This window comes from Anas acuta, chromosome 17 (genome assembly GCF_963932015.1).
Source record: "Anas acuta chromosome 17, bAnaAcu1.1, whole genome shotgun sequence".
Lineage (NCBI taxonomy): Eukaryota > Metazoa > Chordata > Aves > Anseriformes > Anatidae > Anas > Anas acuta.
Genome location: NC_088995.1, coordinates 9116135 through 9133160, shown reverse-complemented (window position 1 = coordinate 9133160; position 17026 = coordinate 9116135). Strand labels below are relative to the sequence as shown.

The 17026-nt window shown below is 43.7% G+C and overlaps 2 protein-coding genes across 3 annotated transcripts; both read left to right on the top strand.

Moving 5' to 3' along the window:
• The first annotated feature begins 260 nt into the window (after nt 1-260).
• Nucleotides 261-9026, top strand: LOC137841358 (solute carrier family 2, facilitated glucose transporter member 11-like). 2 transcript variants are annotated; one of them, XM_068654169.1, is made up of 12 exons: nt 261-1106; nt 2701-2799; nt 3601-3761; nt 4881-5005; nt 5225-5354; nt 5921-6069; nt 6611-6798; nt 6950-7060; nt 7640-7741; nt 7892-7967; nt 8265-8392; nt 8727-9026. In XM_068654169.1, exons 1-12 carry the CDS (start codon nt 1083-1085, stop codon nt 8931-8933), a joined length of 1500 nt encoding a protein of 499 aa, XP_068510270.1. In that variant the 5' UTR covers nt 261-1082; the 3' UTR covers nt 8934-9026. The 2 variants fall into 2 exon arrangements, with proteins under 2 accessions (XP_068510270.1, XP_068510271.1); XM_068654170.1 differs by lacking the exons at nt 261-1106; nt 2701-2799 and adding an exon at nt 3994-4126 and having other exon boundaries at nt 3638-3761.
• Nucleotides 9027-9797: 771 nt separating this feature from the next.
• Nucleotides 9798-16957, top strand: LOC137841235 (macrophage migration inhibitory factor-like). Its single transcript, XM_068653924.1, has 3 exons — nt 9798-10860; nt 13324-13496; nt 14185-16957. The coding sequence occupies exons 1-3, from the start codon at nt 10753-10755 to the stop codon at nt 14249-14251; spliced, it is 348 nt and encodes a 115-aa protein (XP_068510025.1). The 5' UTR covers nt 9798-10752; the 3' UTR covers nt 14252-16957.
• The last annotated feature ends 69 nt before the right edge of the window (nt 16958-17026 follow it).

The following is a 17026-nucleotide window of genomic DNA, read 5'->3' as shown; positions in this document are numbered from 1 at the left end:
TAGCATGGCATGTCTGTCCTTTGGTAGATGCACTGTATGTTGTTTCAACTTTACATGACTTTATGGAAAAATAAATTAATTCTTAGCATCAAAGGGATGATCTCATTTGTTTTCTAACATGGGCTTCTCTGCTGGAGAAGCCAATCTGGAATAAAAAAAACCAACAACAACACGTGAACTCTCAGCTCACAACAAAAACAAAGTCAACTTCTTTATGAGGACCACACAGAGATGGGACAAATGGCCAGGTGACACTACATGCTACATTTCAGGCATTAACCAGAGAATTTGTGAATATTCTTTGCCGGTGATGTATTTTCTATTATGACTACTTGCATCCAACAAGCCTTTTCTGATTTCTTCATCTTCTTTAACTGAAGTGTAAAGGGTAAATGATATCTGAGCCATTTACCAATTTAATACATGCAAAACCCTCTTAACCATCAAATAAATCAAATTAAAGCCTGCAGATGTTCTATCTGAAGTAAGAGACAGCACTCCAACTATGCAGGTTACAAGACTGATGTTGAATCTTCCTCTCCCGGCAAAGGAAAATCAGCTGCTCCTAAACATTTAGCTGCTCAGGCCTGTTGTGCTGCTGTAGAAGTGTTAAGCTCTTTCCCACTATATGCCAAAGTCCTATAGTTCACTGTCAGAGCCACATCTAAAATTCCCAATAACATTGCCTCTCCATTTCTCAGCTTATACTGAAAAATAAGCAAGTTAAAGCTATTGGAATTCTGATTAAAATCTACGTCTCTGCTCCTGATATAATAAATACTTCAACCAATGGTTATGTCTAGCACAAGATGGAATTCACAAAATGTATGGGTTCCTTGAACGGGAGACCGTCTTGGATGCTTGGACTAGACGTAACCATTGGTTGAAATATTTAATCCAGCAATTCTAAACTTTGTACAACAGCTGAAATATGTGTAATTAACTCAAAAACCTTTCAAGTAAACTTTAACTTCAGTAACATGGGACTAGTTCACTGACGTTGCTAATTGCATAATGTGAGCTTTTGCTTCTTTTGGCAGGTAGTAGTCAGTGAGCAACAGGAATCAGCTCTTTCGTAGGAGATGGCTACCTTCTTCTCTGACCTGGTGAGTAGCTGGTCACTTTTTCTCATGTTCTGGACTTTTAAAGAACAAAATTAACATAATAATAAATATCTAGATTGCTTAAAGATTGTAAGCTGTTTTGGGACAGAGGCCATCCTTCTCTTCTGTGTTTAAACATCACCAAGAGGAATGGGGCTTGTGGCCATGAAAAGGTCTTTACCTTGCAAAAGGATAAAATAAAAACTAGCAAAAGTCTTTACAGTTCCACCACTGACAATGCTATTGTACTTTGCCTTCTGCATTAGTGAAAATAATGCTAACTAGTAGGTACTCTTATTATTTTCTGTGGCTATTTCTAAAGTAATGAATGGATTAACTGTTCTCCAAAAGGCTATGAAATACGTGACAAGCTTTAAAAGAAATGAGCCTCCTCATTTCATCCACCCAATTATTATCATCCATCAAGAGCTACCATAGTCTGAAACAGGGAAGAAATGATAATAAGCATTTCTCACTCTAATTTTCAACTGCCATCAAGAAGCTATTTTGCTTGCCTTTGCAAGTATTAACATTGTCAATTTCTAAGCCTATTGCAAAAAATAAATAGGAGGAGGGAGGTGAGATAACTTGCCGATTAGCAAATCCATTGAATCTGAGACAGCATTTTGAAGGAAATTTAGAATCTTCTGGTCCATTAGCTTCTTGGTTCTTGTAATTGATTACTTGGGAAATCCAGCTGTGGGCCAATTAAGTAATAAGGCCTTGAAAGATGGACCTAAGAACCAGAAAAAGGGAAGTTCTTCTACATGCCTTCCAATCCAGCATTAGTCACACGTGCTTTACTCTGTTCCTGTCTCATTGCATTTTCTACCAGCTTCTCATCATCCATGCACTGATCTCCAAAACACTGTGAGCTCCTGAAGCTCATGTCTGATGTGAAAACAGCACAGAGCACAGTGTCCTCTATGCAGAGATGGTGCCACTGTCCTGCTCTGTGATGTGCTGAATAAAAAAAAGGAAGGGCAACAAAACCTCAGGGACCCTGCACAGCTCCTGATGGGGCTAAAATAACAGTTGGCCTAGGTTCGGTCTGCGAGGTACAGCCGAAGCTGTTGGAGGATAACTCCACCAAGACTTGCAGGTGCTTGGAAGCTGGACAGAAGCCCAGTAGTATCACCTACCTCAGAAAGGTCTAAGTAGTTACGTGTTATGCTTTTCCTTATTTACAGGTAAATTATTTCATTCATCAAAGCAGCCAGCCTATCTCAGTCCCTAATTCTTGACCAAGGCAATTATAGACGGAAAGTATCTGCCAAGCCTCAGACACCCAACCCTTCAATACACAAGCATCTACTTTCAGGTTAAATATGTAGAAAAAGGAAAATATTTAGAAATAAGTGAAATCACAAATCAAAGTCAGGAAGAGTTTCATGTTAGTGCAATTACAGAGGCTATTCCAAATTAATATATTCTCTTTTTAGCCCATGCTTCTCTGAAAGAGGTGAGTATTAAAAGGATCTGTTCTTTATCATGCTTGACGATACAACACAGGCAGAAACAAAAGCAGTGCATTAACGTGAAATTGATTGAGCTTTTTAACGTGAAATTGATTGAGCTTTTTGTTTTCACTTTGCAGGTTCAGTTCCAAGGACTACTTCAAATGATTCTAGTGCTGGGAATTGGTGGCAGTTTCCCATACGGATTCCATATTTCTGTCATCAACTATCCTTCTGTGGTAAGTAGCTGTCTTCCTGAGGCTGAAATCCCCAAATGGAGAGCCTGAGCTCAGAACATTTAATATGTTAAAGTTTTAGCTTCTGTTATAAACGTTTCTTACTTTGACACTTGTGGAGAATTCTAGGTTCAAACTATTAAAATATAGGTCATAACTGGAAGAACATTAGCTAAAACTGCACTGGTCATTCCCCCAAGATATCATACTTTCTAAGCCAATTTTGAGGTTATGGGGTCTTGCTTTCTGGTGTTTCAGTCTGTCTGGCCTGCCCTACACGTGAGCCCTGCTCCTGTAGGCTACTTACTGGCAAAACATGGCCAAATACATGGACATCAAAGTCACAGCTCTACGCTTTCACTACTATGACTGATTCCAGGTGTAAATACAAGATGTCTCATTGCTAGAGCCCCTAAGTGAGACAGGCATCTTGAATTAACCTCTCTGAATTTGATTTGTGATTTTAGTTCTCCTTCCTCAGCACTTTTTCTTCTGATTTCATTGTAAAAGATGAGCCACTCTGCTAATACACTTCCAAAGCCTTCCTACAATTCCTGAATTTCATCAAATACGACTTTTTAAAACAGGGGGAGGAATGCTAAAAGCACAATTTTTGTCTTTCGAGTTTACTGACTGACACTAATTTGAAGATTTTGATCTCAGCTAACCTATTTTCCCAAGGAAGTTAGTTTCAGAAGAAATCCAGTATTAGAACCAAAGGCTAGAACTGAAGTACAACAGCCAAAGAATATGAAGGAATCTGACACCACCCACTATCCAGTCAAACACCGTTTTATTTTTCAGCACATCAGGAAGTTTATTAATGAAACCTGGATAGAGCGCCATGGCTCTCCCCTCCATCCTGAGACAATCATGCTGCTGTGGTCCTTCATTGTGTCTGTTTATGGGATAGGAGGGTTCCTGGGGAGCCTCTGCTGTGGCTACCTGACTACAAAGTACAGAAAGTAAGTGTTTCTTGCTCAGTAATCACAGTACATGAAGTATAGAGAAACATCAAAGTGAATGAGCAAACCTTTTCTTCTTGCTTAAAGCAGCTTGATTGCAGACTAAACTGATTTTCTGTGCCAGCACATCCATCAGTCCCAAACTCTCTTTCCCTATGGCTGGAGAAAGGATTCCTCCCCAGTCTGGTTTGTTCTCAGTGCCTGTGTGTAACACCACTAATTTCATTTGCAGAGAAATTGGCAAACTTATCTGCTTGGTGTGACCCACTTAAAGATCTGCTCCACAACCCACTGGTCCAGAGGCCCCTCATATGGGTCTCAACAAACCATCTTAGCCTGCCTGCAATTGTGTTCTTTCCTATCAGGTAAGTGCCCCCAAGAAATTTCTTGTGGGACACTGCCTCATCCCACACTCCGAGGGTCTCTCCCAAGACTGAAAACAAAATCATGTTCTTCTCCCATGGGCTGTTCAGCACGTGATAACCAATTGCTGAATCAGTGTCTTCTAAAGAGAATTAAGTGTCTTCTTAATGCGTGCAAGAGGACCCTTGTCTAGCAAGCATCACAGCAAAACAACTGAGTGCAAAAGACTGATTTGAACCTGAGACATCAAGGTCATGACCACAGCAGCCCACGGTTTACACAGAGAGTCATGCCTCTGAATAATGCTTTCTGCCATCTCCCATCACCTCTGGCCACATCCATTTGGCCAATAGTGCCTTTAATACGAGCCATTCGAAAATGGGAGCCATAAACTCAGATTATTTCTGGGGATCAATCTGATGTTTTATGAGGAGTCCCAGTCATTTAAAAACCCTGGTGACAACCTGGGCCAGTTCTTTCATCTCTTTCCCACTTGGACCGTGGAAATGCTGACCAAGTGTTCTGACTGTTTAAAATCTAAGCTAAGAAATATTCACAAAATCAAACACAAAGGATCCCAAAATTTTAAAGAACCACTTTTGCTATTCAAAGTCAAAATCATTTCAGCCATTCCTCAAAAAAAAAGCAAGAATGGTTGTACCATGCTTCTTGTCACAGCAAAATTAGTCCAAAGAGTACAAGAGATTCTCGTTTCACCCTAAATTCTCGTGTTTCGGGTTTGTTTGTTTGTTTCAGAAAAAAGTGTCAGATGTTCACCAACCTGATCATGCTGGTAGCTGCACTTCTCATGGCCTTCAGTAAAACAGCCAAGTCCTTTGAGATGATCCTGGCTGGACGCTTTCTCTATGGTGTTGGTACAGGTATGCACTCAAGACCCTGTGGAGGGTCTGTCCCTGCCTTTACTGGTATTGCCATTCTTGGATAATGATTTTAATGTACCCAGAAAATGTAACAGGCCTTTTGGAAGAAATTTTAATCCAAATAACAGAGTGAGTGGAAACAGTGGAAGAGAGGATGGAATCAGAAAGTTTAGCTTTCCTCAGCATTTTAATAGTCATTTATCCTCTTCCATCTTAAAGGTTTTTCTCTCAATATACATCCTCAGTATGTAGGAGAGATTTCACCCAAGAAACTGCGCGGATTTACGAACTCCACAGTTGCTGTTTTTCTGACACTGGGAAAACTCACGGGACAGGTTGTGGGACTAAGGTAAATTCTCCAATCTTTCTATCAGGGTACACTAAAAGCAGTGGCAATCTTTCTGCATCCCCATGCTCTCACCTAGTCAGTGTCTGAGAAATCTTTCCATCTTCCCCAGAACAGGCCTTATCTTATGCCAGAAGAAAAATTTTGATCAAATTTGAGGCAGACATTGCTTTAAATATAGGAGAAAGAATTTCCTGTTTTCTTCTCCCGTCTACTCCCTTTCTACTAGGGGGCTTCTTAGAAATGTACTGTATTTACATGAAAAGCCTTAGCAAGATGTTTTGGTCCTGTTGTCAAACAATGATCAAATCAGTCTCATCAGCTCTTTAGACATCATGTTGGATCCTAATGATCTTTAGAAATTATTTCAAGATGCCAACAGAAATTCTTTAAAATTAACATAAGTAAAATAGCCACGTTTGTGAAATTTGCCAAATCATCCATTCAGGTGTTTGCTCCACTGCACCCTTAGGTGGAATTTGAGCAATCCTCACCACTCAGAAAAAAAAAAGTTCCTGAACATTCATTCCATTATTTCAGTATAATTTTGTTTCACATACACTTTCCAGGGAGATTTTAGGAAGCGAAGCTTTGTGGCCCTGGTTGTTAGCATCTAGTGGACTTTCAGCATTGGTTCAACTGGTTACTCTCCCATTTTTCCCTGATTCACCATCTTACCTCCTGATCCAGAAGGGTAATGAGGAAGCCTTCAGGAAAGGTAGAGTGTCTAATTTGCCACCTCATTCACTTCACTTCACATGTTAGAGTGCCAAGAAGTGTAGAAGTCAAGAAAGCAGGGCAGAGCTGTACAGCAAAGTGCTAACTTCTAAATAAAACAGTTAAGGTACCTAGAGCAATACACCTGTGTTAACCTGGAAGCTCACTCACACTAAGTTAATCAGTCAAGAAAAGAAAGATAGATATATAACACCATGACTAGTATGTCTCACTTTGTTGGTAATATTTCTTTGAAGGAAATGGTTCAGACAGTTCATTCATACTAAATAAAACTAACCTAGAAGTTCACTTTGTGTACAATTAAGCCAACTCAACAGCTGAAAGATATTCTATAGTGACAACCAGAGAGACAAAACTCTTCCACTTGCCTGCTGGCCTAGCACCAACCAGATGACAGAGGCAGCTAACAAAACCACCACCACCACCCACACCAACGGCGAGGCAGACTGAAGGATTTCATGTACTCGCTCACGATGAGCTGTTCCGGTAGCATAATGCCCTCCCCTCTCTCTCCCCAACAGCCATTAGGAAGCTCTGGGGGGAAGGAGACCATCAAGCAGAAATTGATGACATTATGAAGGAGAAGGCTGCAGTGACAAGCACTAAAACCCTGCGCGTCCTCGAAGTCATAAAAGAGCGGTCTCTGCGCTGGCAGCTTTACATCCTGGTGACTGTCATGACCACCCTGCAGCTCTGTGGAATCAATGCAGTTGAGTGCTCTCTGTCCCTAGAACAAGAGCCTCTAGGCAGCATCGCAAAACCCTCCGAGCTGCTGTTTGATGAGAGACTCAGTATAATTTACATTGGGTGTGACCTTTGGAGGTGGTCTTTTTTCACAATTTCCTCTGCCTTTTTTTCAGATTTACTTCTATTCTTTCGAAGTGTTCCATACAGCCAAGTTTGAAGAGTACCTTATCCCATACGTGTCCCTGGGCGTTGGGTTGTGCGAATGCTTATCTTCTATCTTGTGTGTAAGTCTTCTCAGACTGGAGTTTGAAGGAAAAATTTAATGTGGTCAAACAATTGTACTTTTCCTTTCTTATAACTGGGCTCGGGGAAGATTTGCACAACCTAAAACAAATCTTCCTGCTTCTATAAACCATATGCAGGACGAAAGGCAGCTCTTTTCCCACAGTATTTGCATGACTGGATGCATTTAGACTCATTTTTATTCTGATAAAATACTTTTTCATTCTGTTACAAACAACTCCTCCAGTAACTGCTATGTGAGAAGACAAGCAGATCCAAAGAGTTGGGGGCACCGCTCCAAGGGAACGGGAGCCTAGATGAGCTGCATCAGCTGGTGGTCGGGATTAGATGTGTGTATGTGTGCATGCACAATCTGACATATACCAGCATGCAAGAAAGGGAAGTGTCTAAAGACAGCCAAAGGAAGACTAATAAATACAGCTTTGAAGCTAAGAAAATTTGCCGGGAGTTAAGAGTCTCTTGGATGGCACAGATTTCTGACTGTATTATTCAGATAAGGCCTATGAGAGCACAGGGCAAAGGCAGGAACTTTTTCATTTGACACATTTTCTCTTTTTCAGAGCACCCTTATAGAGCGATTTGGGAGGAAGGTGCTGCTGTGGGGAGGATACACGCTGATGTGCTCGGTGCTAGCACTCCTCACCATGACCCTGTCGCTGCAGGTAACGAGGCAGCAGCCTTCTGGCTGCTCACCCAGCACCAGCCCCCTTCCTGGTTCATGTACAAAAACTCAAGTCAGTGGCAGAAAATAGAGAGCTCTGCTATTCTGTCATGTATCTAACAGCTTGGTATCGCTGTTTTTTCACCTTTAGCATCAGTTCTTCTGGCTGCACTACTTCAGTGTTATCTTGATCTTCCTCTTCGTTTTCTTCTATGGAATCGGACCATGTGAGTACGAGAGGGAATTTTTGTATCATGTTGGCTGGCAGCACAGCTGGCAGAGGAAGAACAGAGGAGTCCCATGATAAAATTTGAGAAAATAAGGAAGAAAAGGCAGATAGATAGGTGTAAGTGGGGAGAAGGCCTTTCAGCCTCATAGCAGAAGCCACCGGGCAGCAGGCCACCTCTGCTGCCTGTCTGTCATTTCCTACCACTGCCACCATAAGGATCTTTGGCAGGAGCAAGGTGTGCTGTGGAACTAAGGAAACAAGAATACCTTGTCCGTGTTTTGCTTTTCTTTTTCAGCTGGAGCCACTGTATCTATCATGGTTGAAATCTTCAGCCAGTCATACAGACCGTCAGCCTTTCTGATTGTTGGCTGCATCAACTGGATGGGGCTGTTTGTACTTGGGATGATTTTTCCATTGATTGTTGTAAGTGACTCTGACTGGATCCCTCCCTCCAGGCTAATATCCTTCCGAAAGCTGACAGGGAGCTAAATAATAGCAATAAATTGCAAAGACATGCAAGCTTAGAGCTCTGTCCGAACACCAGGCCTGCTCAAGGGTACCCCAGGCCTGCCAGAGATGCAGCAGTTGGACTCAGATCAGACATGGCCAGTGGAAATTCTTGGTTTAATACTTGCCCTGGTTTGTGTATTGAGCAGACCTTTGAATTTTCATTACTAAGACACAGACCTGCACCTAAGGGCAAAGAAACAGAAATGAGATTCTTATTTTCCTTCCCGTCTCTCTCATTTGCTTGCAGGATAACCTTGGTCCCTTCTGCTTCCTTATCTTTTTGGGAATCCTTGTTTTATCAGCAATTTTCATCTACCTGTACCTTCCTGAGACCAAGGGAAAGTCAATCATGGAAATAAAAGCAGAGTTCAACAAGCTGAATTTTGGAAAAAAAGAAATCTCAGTGACAGAAAATAACTTTCCTAAGGAACAGTTGTTCTGCACCAAACTCTGAACGTCCGGAGGAGAAATTTGCATCTCTTAGAAAAGACAGGAAACAATGTTGGAATAGAACTAAAAAAGAAACATTAAAAACAGACTCCGAGCACTTCTGTGTCTTCTCTTTGTTTTTTAAATACAGATATGAAATTCATTATGCTGGAGATTTATTTCTTGCTGATCTCTAAACATTTTAACAGGAAATTTTGTCAGTCAGCTTTAAGATCTACTGGATGCAAATAGATTTTTTTTCCTAAATAAATACATCTTTTATCTTAGTGTACTTTGTGAAGTTGTAAAACATTTTGTTAATGATCCATAGGGCCCAATCCACCCTGAGACCATACGTAAAGGCTGCCTCTTGACTCTGGATCCACAGCCCTGGGTCTCAGCTGCTCTCCCTTGCTCCCAGGAGCCCTGTCTGACACCACAGATACCTGAACAAGGAGTTTGTTACTGAACTTGCCTGAGTGAGACCTCACTAGTTCTGAGCACCTCAGAATCAGGATACTGTCAGCAAATAGTTCAGAGAAGGGTATTTAGAAGTATGTAAGACCAAGCAGAATAATTTAAAGAGGCAAATGGAGGGAAGGAAGAATTAACGTTCATCAGTCATGAGACAGGGATAAAACAGAAGTCTAAAATTCTGACTGTCAGGCTGATAGAGGAAAAGCTAGGTGCATGGTTTACTGTGACCCCAGGGAACACAGATTCAAAACTTAGCAGAGGAACTTAGGAAACAGGTTCCAGCTACGGATAAAGAAAAAGAAAAAAGAAAAAGAAAAAAGAAAAAGAAAAAAGAAAAAAAAAAAGAAAAAAAAAAAAAGAAAAAAAAAACATTGAAATTGTACTGTTGGACAGTCCTTCGGGAGATGGGGTCTCAGTGGAGAATGTCCTGGTAACTCCAGGCAGGGAGAAGGACCAGCTGAACAGTTACAGTTCTCGGTGTATGTACAAGAGGTGAAATGGTTCCTGTAAAATAAAGCATGCTCTCAAGAGCCCTTGTGGTGTCAAAGGATCTGGTTTCCGAGCTGGTACATCAGCTTCTGGGAATTACATCAGATGTTTTCAGAAAAGAAAGAGTTTGTTTTGGAAATGTTTTTCTTGTTACATAAGTAAGCTGCAAATAACTAGAGATTGTTGTACCAGTAGAAAAAACAGGTTGTGAAGTTCATTACAAATACAGTATAAGATTTTCCAGGTGACCACTAACAACAGTAGTGTGATTTATGACTGAGTGCTTTGGATCACACCACCTGCTTTCAACAAATCCCTGAAGAAGAGATTCATCAATACCGCAAACAGCAGTTCCTCTCCTTGTGGATGGAGCTGCCATTTGAGTTCATTTTAATGCTTTGACACAGGATACATGCCCTGAAAAGTATTTTTGGATATTTTTTTTCAGGATTTTCATTATTTTCAGAGCATTTCTGATGCAGGAGAGCCAATCCATTAACATGAACAGTGGATGAATTAAAGGCTTCTTTGTGACAACTTTGTCACAGTTCAGGGGAGGTCTCCATGACATTTTCTGTTATGGTCTATGCCACAGAGAGTCCCCAAACTCGCAGTTGAGGTGTCCATCTACATCTACATGCTGCAGAAACTTTACCTGGACTGCCTGCAACAGCAGCCAGCAGCACAGGCGGCCCCTTCTCTGCCGAGGGACTCCTGCTCCCCCCGGAGCAGCAGGGCACGTCACTGCTGGTTATTTAAGGGCTCCTGGCACGCTTTCCTTCTCAGTGGGGTAAGCAATCTAGCAGGTGTGTTGGGAGCAAAGCCGTGCTGTGCTGTGAACGAGGCGAGCTGAAAGAAAACCCTCTTGCGACCCAAAGATGCCTAAATTCATTGTTAACACAAATATAAGCAAGGACAAAGTTCCTGAGTCTTTCACAGGAGAGCTCACCCAGCAGTTATCAAAGGCAATGGGAAAACCAGCTCAGGTAAGTCGGGATCCTCGTGGTTTCCATTTAGCCAAGTGTGCCTGTGCAACGGGCCATGTCTCAGGAAAGAGCTGCGCAGCCAGCCGGTCTCATTAAACATGTAGGAAAGCAATCTCCGCTGTATCTGGCTGAAGGGAGTTATTTCAGAAGCAGGTTTTAGGCTTGTATAAGCTTTATCTCCCCAGAAAACAGGTTAAACCAAAAATGGGAGTAGGATTATTTTTGTTTTCAACCCATGCGGGAAGATAATCGACTACTTCTGTGAGACTGATGTGCTCTACCCCTCTTCAAATAAAATTTCATCAATCTAGCAAACAAATGCTTCCTGTCTGGGGGAGCAGAGGTTGTCCTCTGCCAGTTCTTGCATAACAGCTCTGAATATAAAGCTAGAGGGCAGGGCTGGGATGCAGCTGGGACAGGCTTGTGCAGCCCTGTGGAAGGGGCATGTAACGTTACTTAGAAATACACAGGGAACAACAAAGTCTTTTTTTAGGACATACAAACTCTTCGTGACAAAGAAGGCAAAAGGAAGAGGAGAGAGTCTCCTGGATATATCAGATTCGGAAAGGATTAGGGTGGGCAGGAATGCAGAGCTTTCCTCTCGCAGGAAATGGTACCATCTGAAAAAAAAATACTGATTTTTTAATCAGTTGTGTGTTTTTTTGTCTATTTGAAATAACATTTCAATGAACATTTTCAAACCATCTAAGGTGAAAATAATGGTGATTAATATCTCAGCTTGGTTTTTTTAATAGTAACCTGCTTCTGGGATAGGTGTTTAGAGGCATGTGCATACCTACAAGTGGCATGCAGCGAGCTTAGAGCACAGGGTGTCCAGCTGGGGAGAACGGGGCTGAAAAAGTGGTACCTCAGCAGGATCCCATTGGTTCATCCTGCGCTGCTGTGGCTGGATGCACCTTGCACCCAAACAAGCTGTAAATGGCAGCCAAGGCTAATTACCCAGACGCTTCCTGGTACTCAGGCTTGCTTTTTTTACAAGGGGGTTAATTGCTGCTGAATTCCAACGATGCGCTACTAATAAACGTGGGTAAGAACAGAAGCCAAATGGGTGCCAAAGGAACTGATCCCTGGATTCCCCAGTGTGTGGATGTGACACTACGCATTAGCAGCAGGGAGAACTGCAGGCTGCTCGTTAATGTTAACATGGATACTTTCTTCCAGTTTTCCTGCTATCAAGAACAAAAGCAGGATTAAGCTGTATTTTGTTTAACGAGGGGGGTGTTGGTCTAGACCTCAGCTGTGTCAGTTCACATTTACCTCAGCAGGGAAGACTGCAGCAGGAGCCAGTGAGGTGCAAAATCTCTCAGGAACGCGGGGCTGGAGCAATGCAGTTGCAAACCCTGGCAGCATTCACTCATCCCTGCATAGGCAGGGAGAGCCTGGTGGCTTGGAGCAGATTCTGGCTGTTTTGCACGTCACCGAGTGCTCAGCACCTGAACTTTCCACCCCAATCTCATGGGCAGCAAAGACAATGCTGCTACAGGGTCCTCCTCCCAACGCTGTACTTGGGCAGAGCGTCCAGAGCCCATCTTCCAGTATGGAACTGGGTGCTCTGGGGTCAAAGCCTGCAATTACCTACAGCATTCACTGCAAGACAGCAGCATTTGTCAGGCACTGGGCACTGCTAGGATCCCCTCCTCCCTAGACGTGCCTCCTGCCCCATTCTGAATGCTTCAGCAGGGTCTGTCTACACAGCAGACTCTGGACCACCCACTGCTTCGGTTCTGCCTTTGTTTCTCCAGGTCCTGGCTTCACTCCTGGCTGCAGGAGGAGCAGAGGTGGTGCCGGCTAGCCAGGGACAGTTGCTCAAGCTGAGGAAGGGGCTGTCCTGCACGTGAGGTGCAGTGTGTCCGTCCGCCCCCCACCCCAATTATCTTTACCTGAAATCATTAGGAACTGAGACTCCCAAGCCTAGCTGTCATGATGCCTTGTTCTGGCCCTTAACACAGCAGGGAACATCTCAGAAGAATGCAAACTTGTACAGTTGGGTACCAACACACAAAAGCCTTGAGTGTAGCAAGCAAGGCTTGGAGGACAAAGTCTTCAAGGAGAAGACAGAAGGCAGGGAAAGATTGGTGCTCCACTGTAACTTCACAAGTGCATGAGTGAACCTATTTGCATTGTAGTAAGTGGTAAAAAAAATACCTGTAACTGCCAGTGACCATTCTTTTCAGTTTCATGTGTTGCTAGTAGTTTTAGCTAGGAAAGCAGCCATCAGTTCTACCCCCAAATGGTATATTATGGGAGTACTTTTTACCTTCTCATCTCTGTGACTTGCAGAAAAACATTCAGGAGATCTGAGAGTGCAATGAAGTACATACAAGAAAAATTCAAAAGCCTAAGTAATGGCATCTGGGATTTTGCGATTTTCAAAACTTTTCCTAACATGGCAAAGGAAGATAATACTCTTTTTTTTTCTTTTCTTATTTTTTTCCCCAACAGTATCTAGCAATACAGATCTCTCCTGATCAGGTGATGTCCTTCGGCGGCTCCACAGCCCCCTGTGCTATGTGCTTTCTTTACAGCATTGGGAAGATAGGAGAGCAGGAGAACAAGGTCTACTCCAAATTGCTCTGTGACCTGCTGAACAAACAGCTGAAAATACCATCTGACAGGTGAGCTCACACAGCAACTTGTCTGATGTGACTATGCACAGATTGTCAAAGCTCTTAGTCCCAAACTTGTCCTCTGGTGTTTTCCTTTTAACATACTCCTTGAAGATGCTAAATGCCAAGTCAATAGAGCAACTCTTCAATTAGAAAGAGGAAAGGAGCAATTGCATGAGCTGCAGAGCCCAAAAGCTGTAAAATCTTAGTTAAAATGATGGAGGTTCAGGTACCACACGTGCACAAGCCCAGGTACAGATGCATTTGGTAATTAGAGTAATATCTGCCAACACCTCCCCACTGTTTGTGGGGTACAGGTGGAGGTCTCTTGTAAGAGCTTTGATTTAGATAGAAGCATTTCTAGTGCTTCTCCTGAACGTACACCAATCTGCCCCAGAACCGACTTTGTGTCACCTTACTTTAGATATAGCATCCTAAAATTGCCTTAAAACAAGAAGCAGAAAACCACTCCCAGCTCCAGGATGCAAGCGGACAAGGCATCTGGGGTTACAACACATGAATTTACCTTCCAGAAACTGCAGGAGGCAACGTGCAACTTGCAGAGAGGTGGTGTGGCCCCGCGATGTGCCGAGCTCTGGGGCCAGGCAGCAGCAGGACCATGTCCCGCTGCAGGAGCACCCTGGCCAGCTGCAGCGCTCTCCTCTCAGCAGCTAACAGCACCTCTCTTCTCTTTCAGGATTTATGTCAGCTTCTTCGAGATCAGTGCTGCCAACGTGGGCTGGAACAACACCACCTTTGCTTGAGGTGCTCTGAGGTGGTGAGAGCTTATTCTGAACACTCACCGTGATTTTTGCACACTGCAGCTCTAGTTGTGTTACCTGCATATGCCACAAGTGTAAAAGGCAGGGGTGCTGTCCTAACATCTTGTCTGCTGCCTCAATAAAAGTAGAAGAACAGCAGGAACCTTTACACCTGAGATTCTCCTTATTCTAGAAGGGCCTGTGGCTGAGATGGGAGGGTGCTTTCTCAAAATATTCCTAATAGACGCTTGTCTTTAAAACAGTTTCTCCCTTTGAAGATGACCACTCCATTTGGGTTCATTCTGGGCAGTCCGAACAAACCTAATCAGGCCAAGATAGTTCTGTTTTCAAAATACATGTAAATGTACATCGGGATGTGGCTATTGATGTGGTGCATGGACCTCACTTCAAAAGGGGGAACGCAGGGTTGTGTTTTATTGAAAAGGGCTGGGTTGCAGTCCAGGTCCTCCTTAGATCCTACACTAGGCAGACATCTAGCTGCTTAGCAGAGACGCTCGTGCTGCAGGAGCCTCCCAGGGTTCACAGCAGACAGAGGGAGTAAGTGGAAAAAACCCACTGCCTGCTGTGCTGCCCTCCCCTTTCATCCCTTGAGCAATCTGCAATGACAATGAAGATTAGAGCACGGCTCAAAATGAGGGAGACACAGGGAGCTATTCCCAGATGTCAAAGTGGTGAATTATGAAAGGAAGACTTCCACTTAAATGCTTATCATTCAAGCCCTGGGTCAGATAATATAATTTGCTTCCAAAGGAAAATAGAAAGATTGAATGCAGAACTATTTCCTGGAGCTCTGAGATCAGGTGTCCTTTTTTTTTTTTTAGAAAAAAAAAATAATAATTTTCTTGGGGGGAAGAATAGCCCCCATCTCAGCTTGTTCACCCCTACTTAAAGCCTTGCAGAGTCGCCCACTGAGGAAGGAAGGCATGGCACGAGGTAGGTGTTCTTTCAGCAGAATTGCTCATAGACAATGGCTACAGGGCCCCTCAACTCAGCAGGACCTTGGCTGAGGAGGCCGTTCCCTTTTCCAGAAATCTCCAGAAATCAGTCTGCCTTCCTCACACAGCCAGCAGCTCAAAGAGTGCCTCCTCTGTCTGCCCTTGGAGGCACGGCACCGGCATCTTCTGATGTTCTCCTGCCTCCTTCTCCCTGTCCCAATGGCTCTCTGCTCTGGCTCTGACTGCGATGAAGCCAAGCACGTCCAACCACAACCAGCAAATGCCCCAGCCCTGCTATTTGCAGTCAGGCTCCAGGGAAGACCCCAGGCTCCAGCCAACCCCCATCTCTGCTGAAGCCTTCCTGTGCTAGATGCTTTCCGAGTTATTCTCAGAGCATCCAAACACTGACCTGCACATTCCTAAGGTAACTCGGAGACCAAGTACAGCCAAGCCCACCTCTACTTGTTAACAACCATGCTTTATGCTCACTAATAGGGAATACGAAAGCTTTTTTTTTTTTTTTTTGGCTCTACTTCATCATTAGAATGCTGTTAGATGTATTTCTGTAAAACATTTTACCTTTCAGCTTCTATCTGTTTTAGACACACTTCATTGTTCTTATTTTAATCACAAGCAGTTGTTTTAAAGCAGATTCATCCATAAAACATGATTACAAGCACGTGGAGTAATCACTTGAGGGAAAGGTGCACAGATGTGTGCTAGCACTTATCTAATTTTTAAAAATGCATCTTTACAAGCCATGAAAATATATGCTCTGCTGCTTCCTCAGTCAAGGGGACACAAGAAGGAAATTGCAGGTGTCTCTCCATGGTGTGAGCAGCATGGCCAGGGCCTGGTGCTTTGGGCCTGGCAGGCCGCAGAGCATCACCCCTGTGGTCCTGTTGCTCTCCCAAGTTTTTTAGCCAGGGAACTCCCACCCCACAGCTGTGCAACAACTCTGGGAGGGAGAAAGGTGGGAGGAATAAGTGGCACTGTGCAGAGGGAAACATCTTCAGGTCTCAATAATGCTGTTATTCACTAAAACGAAAGTAAGCACTTCAAGTCCTGCCAGTTCTGTGGGACAGCCTGTGCCTCTTCAGATCACCTTCTGCTTTTTGTTCAGGGCTATGTGTGTTCACATGTGCGATGCAGATGTACCAACGAGCATTCTAGCAGTGGCAGTACCGGGACTTCGTTAAAAATTAACGTGCTCGATTCCTGTCTGCAAAATGTCTGCACACAGAGGGCTCTGGGCCTGATTCTCTTCTGCCTTCCCGTGAGTCATTTCAAGCAGCGCCAAGCTGCAGCGGGAAGCAGGGCGGCGAGTCGTGCCCTCCGCAGCCTACGTGCACCACATCACATAGCCAGCAGAAGGCCCATCTCTCAAGATGCCTTTCCCCAAGGAACGGGCTCACACCGTTCCCTTCCTAAGCAAAGGAATGGGAAAGAAAGGAAGAAAAGAAAATCCTTTTTTTTTTTTTTTTTTTAAATCTGGCATGAAAATGAGGATGCTAATATCACTTGCGATCTGAGCGAAGCACAGCAGAGAATAATTAACGAGCCCACCAGCCAGACGCATTTTCGCTCACATTGTGTAACAGCTACGCACACGGTTAAAACAAAAAAAAAACGCACAAATATGCCTTGATTTTGCAAAAAGACACAACCCCCCTCCCATCCAGGGCCGATATCCCCATTTTATAACCGCCAGGAGAGGCGGCCCTTTTAGTTTATTTTTTAGGGGGGGCGTTGTGGCGGGTCCCTGCAGTGGGGGGGGTGTAGGGGGTGTGTGTAGGGGGGGGTGTGGGGGGGATTCCAGCCC

Coding starts and splice junctions, on each gene's coding strand:
- LOC137841358 (XM_068654169.1), top strand. CDS start 1,083: ATGGCTACCTTCTTCTCTGACCTG. Junction 6,799..6,949: donor AGCTCTGTGGAATCAATGCA/GTTGAGTGCTCT, acceptor CCTTTTTTTCAG/ATTTACTTCTATTCTTTCGA. Junction 7,742..7,891: donor CCATGACCCTGTCGCTGCAG/GTAACGAGGCAG, acceptor TTTCACCTTTAG/CATCAGTTCTTCTGGCTGCA.
- LOC137841235 (XM_068653924.1), top strand. CDS start 10,753: ATGCCTAAATTCATTGTTAACACAAATATAAGCAAGGACAAAGTTCCT. Junction 10,861..13,323: donor CAATGGGAAAACCAGCTCAG/GTAAGTCGGGAT, acceptor TTTCCCCAACAG/TATCTAGCAATACAGATCTC. Junction 13,497..14,184: donor CTGAAAATACCATCTGACAG/GTGAGCTCACAC, acceptor CTTCTCTTTCAG/GATTTATGTCAGCTTCTTCG.